Source organism: Salminus brasiliensis, chromosome 7 (assembly GCF_030463535.1).
Source record: "Salminus brasiliensis chromosome 7, fSalBra1.hap2, whole genome shotgun sequence".
NCBI classification, from domain to species: Eukaryota; Metazoa; Chordata; class Actinopteri; order Characiformes; family Bryconidae; genus Salminus; species Salminus brasiliensis.
In genome coordinates, this window is record NC_132884.1 from 15453099 (window position 1) to 15470267 (window position 17169).

The window sequence follows — 17169 nt, forward strand, 5'->3', positions numbered from 1 at the left end:
GAGACCAAAATTGAACTTTTTGGCCTCAACTCCACCCGCCATGTGTGGAGGAAGAAAAATGCTGCCTATGACCCCAAGAACACTGTGCCCACCGTCAAGCATGGAGGTGGAAGCATAATGTTTTGGGGGTGTTTCTCTGCCAAGGGTACAGGGCTACTTCACCGCATCACTGGGAAGATGGATGGAGCCATGTACCGCACAATCCTGAGGGACAACCTCCTCCCCTCTGCCAGGGATCTGAAAATGGGCCGTGGTTGGGTCTTCCAACATGATAACGACCCTAAACATACAGCAAAGGCAACAAAGGATTGGCTCAAGAAAAATCACATTAAGGTCATGGAGTGGCCCAGCCAGTCGCCAGACCTCAATCCGATCGAAAATCTATGGAGGGAGCTGAAGGTCAGAGTTGCCAAGCGACAGCCCACCAACCTTCATGATTTAGAGAGGATCTGCAAAGAAGAGTGGGCCAAAATTCCCCCTGGTGTGTGTGCTAAACTTGTGGTTAACTACAACAAACGTCTCACCGCTGTGCTTGCAAACAAAGGCTTTGCCACTAAGTATTGAGTGTGTTTGGCAAGAGGGATCAAATACTTATTTTCCTCATTGAAATACAAATTAATTAAAATATATTCTTTAAAATTATATTCTGGATTTTTGTCTTGATATTCTGTCTCTCCATGTTAGAATATATCTACCATTAAAAGTGCAGAAGGATAGTGTCTTTATTAGTGGGCAAACAAAGAAAATCAGCAAGGGATCAAATACTTCTTGGACTCACTGTATATGCGCTCACCTTTTGGAGGAAGACATCCAGCTGACCTATGCATAGGGTTTTCAGCTCTTTCTCAGTCTTGTTTTTCTTCACCAACTCAACCATGTATAGCAAGGGCAGATGGGTCAGCATCAAATCTGCCAAGATAACATGCATATAGAAGTCAGTGCTTTTGCTATGCAAATGTGACGTGAGGGGACTGTGAGACACGGGATACAGGGTGGCTACGACACAACTTAAGGGCAAAAAGTAACAAATACAGAAATCCCACTTAAACGTAGTAGAAACATCTTTAATGAACACAGCACTTCATAAAGACATGAAAGGTACAGAAACTTATATTTCAGAAAAATGCTGGAGAAACTGTCGACGTTTTGCCTTTTGGGGAGACGTCCATCTGAAAAACAAACAAGAAGAAAACAACTTAAACCTCAAGCAGAACATGAGCATAATCATTAAGAGCAATACAATATGAAGTCAGTTATGTTTTTCATTAAAGGAAACAAAACCTCAATAAATTAACTTTCTGCCCAACTTTTCCAAAAAATGGCAAATTCTAGCTTGCTTCCTGCAGAGCATTCCTTTGATCATTTGCACTTATCAAATTAACAAAACATGTACAGCACACAATATTTTATAGCACATATATTTATAAAAAAAATATATATAAAATTAAATAAAGTCAAAAAGTTTATAAAAACTTACCTTGATCTTACAACCTTGCGATACACACACTTACCCGCCTCAGTGTGATTACTGGGACTGAATGGAATTGAACAAGGAATTTTGCTCTTTTTGTGAGAAGGGGGGGGGGGTCTTGAAATGGTCTTTACTTTTTCAGCAATTTTAGAGTTTTTTTGTTGTTTTGTTTTCTTTTTTTCTCATCAGTGCTTCTGCTACTGCAGCAGCGCTCTCAATTTTTTCCTTTTTTCTCTTCTTTTTTTTTCAGCTGATTTTTTTTCTAGACCATTTCAATTCTTTATTTTTTACATCTCAAATTAAAGCCAGGAGAAGCAAAGCAGTCATACAAATCATTAAAATTCATACATAAAATATGTACAGAAAAAGCAACTACCTCAAATCTTCTAAGCATTGTAAATAAAGCTCACTACATGTAACATTAACCCAACATGTTTCACGGCTGTCTTTGAAATTCTGAAATTAAAACATTCTTCATTTTGTCTGTGATACCATTTGATATTCTTTCAGAAATGCAAAAATGAAATGCAGTTTCAAAAAAACAAAAAAAACTAAACAAACTTAAAACTAAAACACAAAAGAAAGAAAAACAAAAATACCAAGATAATCACTCCTACTACATTATGCATCAGTTCACTTTCACTCTCTATTTAGGTCAAGTGATAAAAATATCAATGGCATACACATGGCAAACAGAAGTATTATTATTATTATTATTTTTTAAAAAGAACCATTTCAAAAGAAAAAAAAAATCTGAAAGTGACACGTTGGGTGCGAGGCCAGGCTGAGAAGCAAAGGACAGACGTCTTCATCTGCGCCATGAGCGAGATTCGTTATCCTCCTCCTCTTCATCATCATCCTGCAGGAGGGCGTCGTCCACTAGTGAATCCTCCTGGAACTGCAGCCAATCAGAAAGCACAAACAGTCGTTGCAATTAAAACCATGTGATTCCAGTGACAGTCATGTGGCATTGTGTCAGCTTTTTGAATAGGGAAGAATGGTTGCAATGCACTGTAGGAAGGGTAGGGGGTGATATGGCTTCTGCTTCAATTCATTTCAGTCCTCCTCCCTCACCAAAACCACATGACCTGCTCCCAGAAGTATTTTCACACACCAACTCTTATTCATCTTACCTGCTACAGCTACTTAACGTGCTTATCGTTCAGTCAACTTTTATTTTTTACCTGCACAAATACAAATTTTGTGCATCTGGCAAATAAATACTGTTCTTCTCATCAATGTTTTAAATTTCTCCAAATCCATTAGTATTTAGAAAAAAACACTGTATTTTGGGTATAATGTCATGTATAGCACTGGTGCAACTTTTAATGAAAAAACAGGACTGAAAGTGATGGTCACCTCTTCTTCCTCCGGCTCGGCCTCCTCTGTGTCCGCTGCGCTGAGGGAAATGGTTGGTTTATGCCAGGCCAGACGAAGATCCTGGTTATTTAACCTTATTCCATGGACCGCTGCCTGGGGCAAGAAAGTTTCACATTAAATTAGCAAGCTACAAGTGTGTGTGTGTTCTGTTATTAAAGAGGTTCATCTGTACCTGTTCTGCCTCTGCACGGGTTCTGTAGGTTATGATGGCACTCAGACTGCTGTCTTCTATCTGGCAATCCTCAATCTCTCCATATTGCTAGCAAGAGGAGCAGATTCCATACAAAAGTCAGAAACACATTCAGGTACATGTGGATAGCCAATCAGAACACAACTGATAAAATCCTATTTGCTAAGTAAAAGATATCAGACACTCTCCACACGAAACCTGGAGCGTCTGAGGCTGAAAACTAATTCAGAAGTAACTCACTGCAAAGTGTGGCAGCAGGTCGACACGGTCTGCCTCAGTAAAACCGCTGATCTCCAGTGCTCTGGGCCGGTGGTCTACCACAGCGTGGGTGGGCACCCCCCTCACTCTGCCCCTAATGCCACGTCCTCGCCCCCTGAGGGCTCCTCTGCCCCTAGTGTGGGCCCCCCTCCCACGTCCTGGGGTGAGGAGACCCCTTTTGGCCGCCTGTGTAGAGAGGGACACAAGAAAAACAAATAAAGACAACACCACCACCCGGTGGCAGTTTCAAGAATTACAAACAGCAGAGACATCAGCATTTCCATAACAGCAGTGTGAAATGAAAATGTAACTATTAACTCCACACAGGTTTATCATCATCCAGTTATTAATCTTTAAACTTATCAGGAGATGCCAAGTGACCCAGCGTCTGTAAAAGTGTACCTCGAGCTGCAGCTGGGTGTATCGGAGTTTGAGCTGAGCTGTGTCCTCTCCAGCCTGCGTTTTCTTGTACAGGTCCAGCTCAGTGTCCAGCAGCTCCTTCTGAGCCTGTTGGCACATTAACTCAATCAGTCCCAGAGTCAAAACACAAAAGTATAGTACAGACTGTTTTCCCAAGTTTTACATCAAACATCAGGTAGCCAGGAGGTGCTAGACCATGCCATGCTGGCATGAATGTTGCTGTTTGTGGCAAAAGAAAATGGACTATTTATACAGTCATGCATCAGGTCTTACACAGTGCAGGACTGTTGATTGGGGTGTGTGAGAGAGTACCTGGGCCTTGGTTTTGATGCAGGTCTGCAATGTGTTGGTGCTGGAGATGCCTTTAATCTCCTCCTGTAGTTTGCTGATGCTGTTTGTGAGCGTGGTCAACGTCTGCATGATCTGGGCTTTATCCTCTGGCTTCATACACTTATTCTTCTCCAGCTTGGAGATCAGTAACTGAACACATACACACATTTCACTCTGTTGAGCCTTAGATCATTCTTTACCAATTAAAATTAGAGACTGCAGGTGTCAACTTACTTTCTGAGTCTCAATGTGCTTCTCCAGAATCTCCTGCTTCTTCTTCCTCACATCCTGCTGAAGCTTCAGCGCCTCCTGTTGAAGAAAACAAGAACAGAGAGCAGTTTATGACTTGCTTATGTGATTTCAGAGCTATAAATGATAGAATAGTCTTGAACACTTTTAAACATGGGAGGCTGCTCCATGACTGAAAAACGAGCTATCCACCTGTGACCAGTTTGTGATCAAGCAGGGCAGGAGCATAGAGGGATTTGTGGATGCCACATCACACATCAGAATAAATGAAGAATACATTAAAGGCCAAATGGCCTGTTTTTAGAGCAGAAGCATTCCTCAGTGGTGGCAATATAGGGAATTCTTAGAGCACTTTTGGCTGTCTCATGAAAAGTGACAAGCGTTGCTCTGCTAAAGCTGGGGGAAAAAGAAATTCCACACAGATCCGCCCCTGAAAAAACTGCAGTGGAATAAGTCAGAAATTAGTGAACTGATCAAGTGGAATCCACATCTTTTATATGAATGGTGTTTTGAGCAGTATACTTTTCACCTACTGAATTTGAGTATTTTAAAAGGAAAGCTCTGACTACAAACCTGTTTCTTCCTTAGTGCATCCTCCGAGCTAATGGATGTCCCAAAAGGTGCTCCTTTCTGGCCTGTCTTCAGTGCTGCTGGGTTATAGAATGTCTTAGTAAGTCCAGTTGAGGTGGAGAAGACCTGAAGGACAAAAAGCACAATTGTGAAATATTCAGTTTCTCAGGGGTGTTAGTAGAACCTGAAAGAAAACACTAAAGATGCACTATAAGAAGGTTGAGACCTTTCCTGCAGAGGTCGCTGGTTTAGAAAAGCCCAGGCGTTCCTTCACAGATGATTTGGCTGCATTCTGTGAAGACTGGGAACACAGACATTTTATTTGTACTAGTCCATTCCAACGGCTGTAGTTACACCTACACTACATCAACTCACTGAATCAGTTTAGTACAGCTACATCACCAATTGGTCAGAAAATTAGTCTAAACAAAAAAACCTTGAATCTCCACACGCCTCATTTATAGAGATTTGAGATGAGAATGAGATTTTATGAATGGACAGAAAGAAATGTCCCAAAATGTAGTACTGCCCTCCATTAAAGGTCAAAGATTTTCCCATTTATTCAAAAAAAAAAAGTTGCAGAAGTATAAAGTTGTCATTTTGGAGGCACAAGGTTTTTGCACCAGTGATGATAAATATTTAGCTGTAGTAAAAACCAAAAAACAAAACCAAAAAAATAAATAAATAACCAATAAAAATTAATAACCAGGTAAATTAACAACTGGGTGTGTAAAGCAGAACTGTGGGGATTGGCTGCTGAGCCTCATTTTTAAAACGAATAGAAATTCCCATGAGAAATATGCACCTGAGAAAAATACTACATATTTACATGCTCTGTATTTCCATACGTACAATTCAAACACACGCTAAACTAATGCTGTTAAAATGGTTTACTTCCTTCCAGGCCAAGGCACTGCAGAGATTAGAACGTTCCACCTAAGCTACTGAATCAGGTCACTAAACGAGGAGTAAATTAGCCTGCCAGTTCTCTTCCTTTAAACTGAGCATACAGAAGAGTTCTTAGTCTACAAACCCACACACAAACCATTCCATTTGATACCACTTTTGAGAAAATAGCGTACATGAGGGGAAAAGTGTGTCGCCACATTCTGTGCAGCATAATAAATACACATATTTTCCTCCACTACAGACACCCTATTTGAACATCCAGTACGCTTACAGGTAAACGAGGTAAAACTAAGGTAAGTTTGTACATTGGTGTATTTGAATGCCAAGGAGCCAGCCTCCTTCTGACCTGTGAGGGTGAGCTGGGGTCCGGCAGGGGTTCTGTATTTCCAGAGGGCAGTGGGCCGAGCCTGTCCTTCACGGACTGTTTCAGTGTGGTGGCTGCAGGTTGCTGGGGATGCTGCACACTCTAACACACAGGGAATAAAATGCACATTTGCTATCAGTTGGTGCAGTGCGCTACCGAGGTTCTCAAATACTCCATACTTGGCTGCAAAAGGTCTGAGAGTCCCTTCTTGTATTAACAATTCTTAACTAGCCAGAACAAAGATAAAGACAAAGATAGACCAATATGGTCCACACACAAGTCTCAAAGACTGCTGTATACACCTGCCTCTATAATACGGTTAATCTGTTCTTCTAATCGTTTTGCATAACAGTGAAACAGTAAACATATATACACTGTGTGCGTACCATAGGTGAAACACTATGCGCAGGTAAGGGTGGTGGTTCATCCTCCCTGTGCCAGTGGACTTTAATGAAGCGGTTGTTCAGAACAGCTTCTGTGCTCTGAATGGCTCGCTTCGCCTCCTCTGGAGAAGCAAACTGGATCAGCGCCCCCTCTGGGTTGTTGTTATAGGCAACCTGCCCAGACAAAAACAGACACACCCACTGACTTTTATGCATGAATTATTTTATTTATCCAAAAGAAAACACAAATCTGCTGTATATTGGCTTTATAATGACTTGGGGATTTCCTGTCCATTATTTTAAGTCCAACATATTGAGAATGTAAACATTAATTCATACATTTTTTTAAGACAGGAATTAATCTGAATCATGCATTTGTGACAGTCCTAGTGGACACTTCATGGGAACCCACACTGAGCACAAACAACTACACACACTATACAAATTCTGTGCTCACCTGGAGGTTGACTATGGTGCCAAACTTGCTGAAGTGCTCATTGAGTCTGCTGATGTTGTTGAGTTCCGGGGGAATTTGCCGAATGGCCAGTTTAGTATTTGGCAAAGAGAACGGCACTTTCTTATGGTAGCCATGATGGTTGGGTTTGTTGAAGTTGTGTCTGGAGAAAAATAAACACACCATTTTAAAACAGTTAACTACTGTTCAGACCAATAACTGACAAAAACATTTCTCAAAAAATGTAGTCTAATAAACTACGTTTATTTGTTTAACATATTAAAATGTCAGTAGAATAATTTGAGCATGTGTTTACACTGATGTAAGAACTGGTGCTGCATCTCCAAAAATGGATTAATTTGGCTTACAGAGATTCTAGCAATATGAACTACATCTTTCTACATTGTTTATTCACATTCAGTCTAGTGTGTTTTTGTGAAGTCTTGTTCTTAACACTGATAAGTCAACCTTTACGTTTTTTTTCGGGTCTGTGTGCGGTACAAACAAGAAAGTAATTACTGATGATTATGACGATTTTGTGTGTTTAATAAGTGCTGAACTTACTTATCAAACCAAGGTTTCTTTGAAGGAATACCATCATGTGGTCCCGCCCCTCTTTTCCTGGAGTCGGATTCCAGAACAATCCGTGCGCTACTGCTGTTCAGCATTTTCTCTGCAGAAATGACAAAGTCAAGACACATGGTTATATAAAAATAAATAAATAAATAATAATAAAAAAAAACACATTAGGAAATATATTTGTTAATTATATAAAATTCCAAGTATAAAGGAAATGAGTAAATACAAAAATATAAATACTCCATATACTTTATAAAACATGGGCCGTTCAGAAGAACATTCAGAAGAAGAGAAAGCTGTGGAGGTGAAAGTTTATAAATCGAGTGTCACCTCGCGGGGCCATGTCCACCTCCCCCATGGTGAGGCCGATGAGATTGGGCCGCTGAACGTTGACCCGGTGTCTGTACATGGGTCTGGAGTTCATACTGGGAGCCTCTGGGTTGTACACGTCCGATTCAAATGAATCTGCAGGCAGATCAAATAAGCAGTCAAAACATTCAGAGTTCAACTCTTTAACCTTGTCATTTCTCTACTATTTTCACTACAAAACCAGCAACAAAAACAACATTCAGGTATTGCAAGGAGCGTTTGGCATGAGAAGAGACTTTCTGGGCATGCCTCTTTGTGCATGGCTTACATGACATGTGCACATGCCCATTCATAAGCACAAGAATTAATCTAGCTAAAATCAGGTTGGAATAATTCTACGTTTTAGCATTAGGAAGGCTTTTTATGGTAAGACTAAGAAACTGCTTTATTAACCTCTGCTCTGAGAAGGCACTTGTTTCTCTGCATTGCACAGTACATGTGCTGCTATTTAAAAGATAAAATTATAATAAAATAAAAAAATATATATTAGATTTGTTTGTATTTTGTCCATGTATTTGTATCAGAATTGTATCTGGATTATGGACATTAAGTGTGAGGTTTCCTCCAATACACAATAGTGAAGGTCTAGTAGTGTAGTTATTTGTTAAATGGTGAGAGTACCACACACATACAACCATGTTTTGTTTCCTTAAAACGTTGTTAACCTAAATTGCTGTAAACTTGCTACAAAGACCAAACTGTCAACTTGCAATTCTTGACTGTTATCTTGGTAGTTATTTGCTGTGTGGTGTAGATTTAGACTTGGCCTTACCCTGGATATAAGAGAGGGAATGCAGAGTCTGCCATTCTTATAATGTAAATTGTGTTAAGTGTGATGCATCACATTAGTACTAAAATATTACACACAAAGAAACTGGGACACTCACTCTATCCCGCTACTACCCAATCCGATCTGTGGTACAGTCCTTGCAAAAGGGTTAAAGTTCATACAACATAAGAGAGCAAAATCCACAAACAGAAATCTAATTACCCGAGGTGTAGAGGGCTGGAGGGGGCTGGGGAAGTAGAGGGCGCCCTCCAGATGTGACAAGGTGTGGTGGGGGCTGCGGGAGTGGAGGGCGGACCCCTGACGTGACTATGGTGGGAACGGAGCTGGTGATTGAGTTTGGAGGACCGTCCATCCCTGATGGCTGCAGCGCAGGGAGTGGAGGAGGAGGACCTAGACAACAGATACAAACAACTGTTAAGAACTATTACTACTCACAATCTCTTTCAAAATGAAAACGCAACATGTTTATTTGCCCTCAGCTGAATATTATTAAACGTTTGTAGCCAATATGAACTGAGAACCAACTAGAGCTAGTATAGCTACTAAAGAAAGTGGCAGCATAATTTTAAGGTTCTTTACAGCCTGGCATATCATACCTAAAGTGTATTAAGCTTTTAACTTGTATTAAGTCTTAACTAGACTTGAAGTGGGCACGGTGCAGTTATCTACAAAAATACAGTATTGGTCGCAAACAGACTCTGTCAACACTTCCCGAATAATGAAATGTGTGCTTTACCTGCCACAGGTGGGAGGCTGGGGGGCATGGTGCCGGGCGGGGGCACGGGAGGCCGCAGGTTAACCGGTGGGGGCGTGAGGAGAGAGGGTGGGGGCGGGAGACCAGGAGGAGGTGGGCCGTCCACCACAGGAAGGGGCGGTGCCGGAAAGGGAAGGATGCTAGGCAGGTTTACGTCCTCCACTACCACAGGGTCACTGCCGTGGTCAAAGGGGCACATGTCCCCCCGCATGCAGAAACCTTTCTCTGTGAATGGACAAGAATGGAAAAGTGCAAAAAGCCCAAGAAAAGAATATCTATTGAATAATCAAGTAAACAAGAAATCAAAATGCTAACTGATTAAGTTATATCGCATACTTCCAACACATCATCTTAAAGTAGCAAAATATTAATCATACTAATAATTCTTATTACTAAAAAGCATACACACACATATATACATAAAGTCTTCATACCGTCATAGTCACGACAACGTTTGCGTGGGGGAGGGGCCGCTCTCCCATAGGGTCCGTGGTGGTCCTGATGGAAGTCAGACCAGCTCTCAGTGGTGCTGTTGCCATGATGAGTCGGGGCAATGACTGTGATGGTGCTGCTGAGTGCAGGGACAGGGAAGTGTGTAGAGGTTGGGCCTGTGGCAAGGGGTGTGGTCGTGTAACTCTCGTTGGTGCCGCCTTCCTGGCGCTCAGTACGATCGTGTTCATACTTGGACTTCCCAGGATCCCTTTCTGTGGTAGCACAAAAAGACAATCTTAAGACAGAGAACTCTACACTACACTAAAGTGATTATTATTATTATTATAAATAATAATAAAAACAACAATAATAATAACAATAAATCATGTGCCTTGTCAGCTATTTGTATTAAAGGAATATTCCAGCATATGATTGCATACTATGGACAAGACTTCCACTGTGGGTTCCACTGTGATTTAAAAAAAAACAAAAAAAACAAAAAAAAACACAGAAAACCTGGTGACCCAGATATACTTAAAATCAAAAGGTTTAAATAATTAAATTGCATATTCGGTTGAGAAATGCTTGACTGTAACTCCATGGATGACACCTGACGTTTCTTGGGGTCACTTAAACATTCCAAAACACACGGACTAAGAAAACACAAGTACAGTACAAACATACTTCAAACAAAATGTTACATTCATACTGTGTAAAGTTGTGGTCAGTTGGAAGTGTGTTCTGCTAGCTTCATAAAAACGAACATTCAGCCCAAGATTAAGATGTTTAATACTAAATTCTAGATTACTATTGATTACTATTAAATACTAAAGTACTAGATTCTCAGCCAGCTATCTGAATGGCAGAGATCACTATATCCCATCCTCATTTTGCACATGTTTAGTCTTGCTGACTGGAATCAACCCAGAGAGTAAAAAGGCACATCTCTGATGCATAAATTCCCCAACATGTCCAGACTGTCCCAGTGACAAGAACACTCATCTAGCACATTTTTCCATTGAACCTGCTCCAAAATACAGTTCATGGCCGATTAAATTTGAACTTTATTTAGAAATCATTTAGATATCAGTGCTGAGCAGTATTGAAATGCAATACCTGTTAGAGAAGTGAACCTACATTACCACCAGGTTGCTAACATAACACTGAAACCCCCCCCACAGATGCTACAGGTGCAGAAATTAGCATAATTACAGCAGTGCTATTCTGTTTATTCCCAAAGCAACCATTCCTGCAGTAAGCACTGCTGAATAACGATATATAATCATGACAAAAATGAACAGCAGCATTCCTTCAATTTTTAGGCTGTAGGCTCAGCGCTGGAGAAGATCACAGTAGGCTATGACAGAGCATGAGCTCCACAAAACTGTTACCTTGCACCTTCCAAGAGACATAATTAAGTGCATACCTCTGCTTCGGGTTCTGGACCTGCTGCGTGATCGTGTCCTACTCCGTTCTCGGTCTCTGTCCCGTTCTCTGTCCCGGTCGCGCTCTCTGTCCCTGTCCCGGTCGCGCGCACGGTCTTTGCTCCAGCTGCGACTGCGACTCCGGCTGTAACTTCGGCTACGCCCACGCCGGCGGTTGTAGCGGTCCCGGTACGAGTCCCGTCGGGGCAGATTCCTGTCATACTCCCTCTTTCTAGAGCGGTCATCCTTCTTACGCTCGTCCCCCCTCCTGAGGGCCAAAAAAAAAAAAAAAAGAATAATGTAGCAACTGAAGAAACCATTCTGCATCATTCAACTGAATTCAAGTGAATCACCTAACAACTGAATTTACTGCACATCCTCAACTTACAGGTTTGTACAGCACTTCTATCTGTCTCTCGTTTCTAACAAAGCACTCTATCTATATCCTACAGCTGGGCGATTTGGTGAAAATACTATATCATGACATTTTTTACAATATACAATATTTCTCATGAGGCATTTTATCAGACTAATTACATCAGTAGCAACAGAGTCTAAAAAGCTACCATTCAGATATTCTCCCATACTGAATAGGGTGATTTTTATTCGACATCTGCTGCACTTCATCTAATTAAACCAGTCTAATTACACTGTTGGTAATGAAACTCTGTTGATCAGTGTTTATTAAGATAAGATAAGATAAGATAGTCCTTTATTAGTCCCGCAGTGGGGAAATTCCCAAAAGAGCTCCCTGCCCCATGTGAGGAGCATGCTACGATAGCACCAACTATCACGCTATGATAAAATATAGGCATATTGCCCAGCTCTCCTGTAACCTTAACTATAACCTTGTGTAGCATAGGCTTTACTGTCAGTACAAAAACACTTAATTTTACTCTACAACGTGTCCTGTCTAGCTGCTAAGCTATAAATAAACTTAAGCTAACTGCTACTATTTTTATATTATATTTTTAAATATATTGTTTTAATATTATTTATTATGATGTGTGTTTCTGTTAAAGGAAGACCTTAAGATTTAGATATTTAAAATTTACTTCTGAATTATTGGTGTGCTTTTTTATTATTATTACCTGCTGTCTCTGCTGTAGCGAGAGCTAGGCTGAGGGCTATGGTTCACTCTCCTGGAGAACTTCTTATCCCGCTCCTCATCTCTGCTGGGCTGCTTTACAGTCAGGAAAGAATAAAGAGATGTTTATCAAATAATCACATTTATTTGAAGTTTAAATCATTATCATAAGTGCAGCATTTCTGTTGTGTCATAAATGTATAAAACTCAAATATCAACCATCTCTTTAAATTAAAATAATAACTACAATAATTACAAAAATTAACAATGCAGAGGGCAACAACATAAAAAAGACATAACTACAAGACTGCAGATGGAGATACAAGGGTAACAGCAGCTTAGTGTAACTTCTTACATGTTTAAGAGACTTCTCCAATAAACCCCTAGACCAGTGATATTTAAAAAAAAAAAAAAAAAAAAAAAAAAAAATTCTACATAAAACGATCATGAGCTTGCTGAAATACTAAAAGTATCCTATATAGTATCCATCTGTTTTTATTTGTTTCTGCATTTCTCCCTCAGGTCCATGCTAACGAGGTGAATGACATAAATCTACAGAGCGATTGGTCGTGGGTGGGTTGCATGGCAAACCAGACTTAATTAAACAGCAGGTTGATACTACATGCTTCTCTCTGGTTAACCTCTAGTGAAACACATTGCAATTGTCACTCCAGGTTTTATGGAGTCGACTCAAAGTCTTTGACTCCGCTGACTAATGTTCAAACACGTGTGCTCAACAGGGAACTGCAGAAACTCAACTATGGGTGGCTTCTGTTTTTGAGAGACACAACAGAACACTTTCAAGGCAGCAAGCAGCATTTGCTGTAAGGAAGCCCAAAAACTGGTTCCTGACTTTCAGAAATCAATAGAAAGTGACAAACCAGAAATGTGAAAGTGGACACAGAGGAAAAGAACACAGGTGCAGTAGAAACAGTATGTTTATTATAAGAGTTTATTTTCTAATATATAAGTAATAACGTCTTATTTATTTAACAGCCTTATTTTTATTCAACTTATGTATAGACATTTTCTTGGTCAGCATAAATTGTAACATTATCAAATAAACAATCTACGGTGTTCTAGATTTTACTTTCTCACCTCCTCTTTCTTCGGCTCGTCTTTTTCAGCCCGTTGGTGGTTGTCCGTTCGGCTGGCGGAGCTGGGCTGCTCAGGCTGAGGTAGGTAACTCTTTGTGTTCACAGCTTCAAAAAGTTTATCCACAAACAACTGGGTCTCTGCAGTCAAGACATCACCATAGTGAAAGGGTCATCAGAGCCAAGATAACAGGGAAAACTAGTCAATTTAATTTAATAGTTGACATTACAATCATTTTAGTCTCAACAAAAAATATTTTAACAAAAACTGCTGACTGACGTCTAGATGTGACTGAAACTTACTGTATTTATTGCACACATTACTGCACACACTCCTTTTACTTTTATTACCTTGAAAACAGTGATTGTTTTTTTAAACAACAACAATAATAATAATACATTTCTTAACGCTAATCCAGACTGTTCTTTACATAATGTTATATGAATTAAATTATCCTTTTTTACAGGTGAGATTTTTGACATTAATAATTAGTTTCCTGGGGTAGTATATTATTATTCTTTATTATTCTTTGTCTGTATTGTGTGTTATAGTCTGTCTGCACTTGTACTGTGTTGCACTTGTGTTCTGTATGCACTGTGTCTATGGTGCACCATGGTCCTGGAGGAACGTTGTTTCGTTTCATTGTGTACTCTGTATGTAGTTGAAATGAAAACCCACTTGACTTGACTTGTTAAACATGAAGACTTAAGTCTATTAAATGTAATTATTTTTTTTTACAGTGTATTCATTGATAATTCCTTTAACTTTTGTGGGGCTTTAGTTGGGTTGTTTTTTTTTCCGTCCATGATGAGAACAGGGTGATGTTTTGAGCCTTGACTCCCCTCAAGGCTACTTATCTTAATCTGAGTGAGTCCCACCCCCCCACCGTCAGCTCTGACCTGGGTCTCAGTAAAGTTGCTTTGTGACCATGCTCAGTGTTACACAAATAAACATGAATTGTTCCCATGTGGGTCTTGGTTAATTACCAAGCAACTGTGGCTTTATTTTTTTATGAAAATCAGCACTGACTGATGTGTATGGGTTCCACATCATCCCACAATTTTAACATCAGTGCTTCTACTACAGAACTATAGAAGCAACTCTACAAACAACTGACATACTAGCATCAGACAACCTACCTGACATTTTGTTATCTATTAACATGTCAGACATTAAGGCATCTGCTATAGCAGCTTTTAGCTTATGTGACACTTTTCTCAATGTTCATAGAGAACAGTGCATCATACTGTCAGAAACCACAAAAGCAAGTCTATTTATGGTAGATGGTGCAGGCATGCATTTGCAAAGAATTCAACAACTAGAAACCACAACTAAAAACTACAGAATCAAGATACCAAGCTCACCTTTTTGGAGGAATACATCCAACTGGTCTATGCATAGTGCTTTCAGCTCTTTCTCAGACTTGTCTTTCTTCACCAATGCAACCACATATTTAGCAAGGGCGGATGGGTCAGCATCACATCTGCAAAAATAACGTGCATATAAAAATAAACACAGGCATACTAATAGGGGAAGGCATGTTTACAGCAGCTAGCTATATGCATTGATTAGGCCTTGGAAACAGACATATTACTCAAGAGGATTAAAATATTTTACATCTTATTTTTTATGGTAAATACTTGAGGGGGACCGTAGATTCTGGGTCCAAAATTAATATCCATTAAGAAGTCTGTTATTGCATAGAATAGATAAATCTGCATGTCAGTGCTTGGCTTCCAGCACTAACTGTCTACAGCATTCTGATGCAATGTGTTTATTAAAATAAGCAAAAAACAAAACAAAAACACACAAGACTTGCTTTAGTCATCTGATTTCAAAGAATAATAATAAAGCACTAACATGGATGAATGAAGGCAACTGGGCACCGCTACATAAACCAGATTAGCATGAATCCTATACAGGAGGTTTCCCAGACAGGGATTAAGCCTAGTCCTGGACTACACAGCATTTTGTGGAATAGGAATTTTCGACTGAAAGTACGAGACAGTCCACAACTAAACTGAATCACTGTAACTTCTGTTCGCTTTATGGCTTTGTTTTGAATGGATAACCATTAATACCCATCTCTACCATAATGTTAAATAATGCCTGAACAAATACAAGTTAAGGTCAAAGGCATGGTTACTGGTTTGCACTGCTTAAAGCATCCAATTAAAGCAAATAGAGTATAAAGAATAAGGCAATGAATATTTCATGAAGTCAACGATGCAGCAGTAAGGAAAGTAGATTTGTTATAAATGGATTTATTAAATATAATTCAGTGGATATACGTAGGCAACTTGAGGCCTGGTTTTGTGTATGTGGAGCTTAACTATCTCCAGGGCTACCTTCTTTGCGTTTATTCTTTTATGATTAATAATAAAGGCATTTACTTATATATGGAATGCAGGTGTACTGTAAGGTTGCTGGGTCTTACTGTTCACAGCATGCAGCTGCAGGCGGTGTATGAAGATAACAGCGCGCTGACAGCCACTATAACTACCTGCCTTCCCATAAACTGCATATTGCCCAAGTCCAGTTTATCATTCATACCAAATGACATTTTTTTAAATGAATGAACGAATGAATGGCTCAGTCCTCACATCACACAGCTTTCAGCAAAGATGTAACTAACAATAAGACTGAAAGTGGTGGGATAAGGACAGCTGGGTAATGACAAAGAACCTGCATTTTAGCAGATATTCATTTATTTAGAGCTCGATTTGGGGGTGAATACTTCACTCCACTGAAAAACTTTAATGCATACGTAGACCAAAAAAAAAAAAACCCACACATTAAATGAACTCGGCGGTGTTGAAGTTTAAAAAGCCACCAGGCGACCTCATGTGTGAGAGCAGCTGAAGCTAGTGCTAATGCTAACGCAGCTAATCCAGCTAGCTAACTCAGCACGCAGACGGGTCAATGAACACTTACATGGGTTCGAGGGTCTTGGAAAGCCACGTCTTCAAGGCATCGAGGTTTTCAATGATCATTTTAGGAGTAACGACGCGTGGAGAAGTGTGTGTATGTGTGGGAGAGAGAGAGTGTATGTGTAAAAGTGTGTGTGCGCTCCAGTCCAGGCCCGACCGCACTGCTCCCTCTGATGACTCCAATTCAGCAGCGGTGTGCTTAGTCAGACCCCCCACTACAAAACCCCGGCACTTATCTCAGAGGATTCGCCCCTGAAATCACTCTAAAAGGGATTTTATCACTCTCTAGCTCTCACCCTTCTGCCCACTCTCAACTAATGGCGACTGTTTACTCCCATTGCAGGATCGCGCGAGAGCAACATGGGGTTATCGCGAGAACATGAGAGTGGGCTTTGAGCGCCAGCTCTAAAATCGGAACTTTCCTTTTTACATTTTTTTTTGTTTTGTCTGATTAAAATCTCACAAGAACAAAAAGACTTTCGTCAATGATCCTCTTTCAACAATCAGAGGTTATTTATTGTGTTTTCATTTTTCCTTATTTTTGTATTTCTGCCTCTCTCTAAAGTTGCCACCTTTCCGAAGTGAAAGTAAGGGACGCCCACCACGGCTCCTCTGGGCCATGACCACCACGGTCCCGACTACACACATTTTTAATCTAGGAAATGTATATTACTTAAATATATACTTAAATGTATATTAAATAGTAAATGTTTTCTCTTAACTAATGTATT

At 40.0% G+C, this 17169-nt stretch overlaps 1 protein-coding gene across 2 annotated transcripts; it reads right to left on the reverse strand.

Annotated features, from left to right (window-relative positions):
- Nucleotides 1-1050: 1050 nt before the first annotated feature.
- Nucleotides 1051-16775, reverse strand: rbm26 (RNA binding motif protein 26). 2 transcript variants are annotated; one of them, XM_072684020.1, is made up of 22 exons: nucleotides 16443-16775; nucleotides 14873-14991; nucleotides 13512-13648; nucleotides 12418-12506; nucleotides 11329-11594; nucleotides 9905-10174; nucleotides 9453-9695; nucleotides 8918-9106; nucleotides 7888-8022; nucleotides 7543-7651; nucleotides 6982-7141; nucleotides 6528-6698; nucleotides 6124-6243; nucleotides 5095-5169; nucleotides 4872-4994; nucleotides 4284-4358; nucleotides 4032-4199; nucleotides 3702-3806; nucleotides 3282-3485; nucleotides 3024-3110; nucleotides 2831-2944; nucleotides 1051-2369 (listed from the first exon to the last, which is right to left on the reverse strand). In XM_072684020.1, exons 1-22 carry the CDS (start codon nucleotides 16499-16501, stop codon nucleotides 2280-2282), a joined length of 3108 nt encoding a protein of 1035 aa, XP_072540121.1. In that variant the 5' UTR covers nucleotides 16502-16775; the 3' UTR covers nucleotides 1051-2279. The 2 variants fall into 2 exon arrangements, with proteins under 2 accessions (XP_072540121.1, XP_072540120.1); XM_072684019.1 differs by having other exon boundaries at nucleotides 12418-12509.
- Between the last annotated feature and the right edge of the window lie 394 nt (nucleotides 16776-17169).

What these genes read in the sequence shown, in the direction of transcription:
- rbm26 (XM_072684019.1), bottom strand. Translation starts at nt 16,501, where the DNA reads ATGATCATTGAAAACCTCGATGCCTTGAAGACGTGGCTTTCCAAGACC. An exon ending in AAGAAACCTTGGTTTGATAA is followed by an intron (nt 7,142 to 7,542) that starts GTAAGTTCAGCA and finishes ATTTTTCTCCAG; the next exon opens with ACACAACTTCAACAAACCCA. An exon ending in GCATCAAAACCAAGGCCCAG is followed by an intron (nt 3,807 to 4,031) that starts GTACTCTCTCAC and finishes ATGTGCCAACAG; the next exon opens with GCTCAGAAGGAGCTGCTGGA.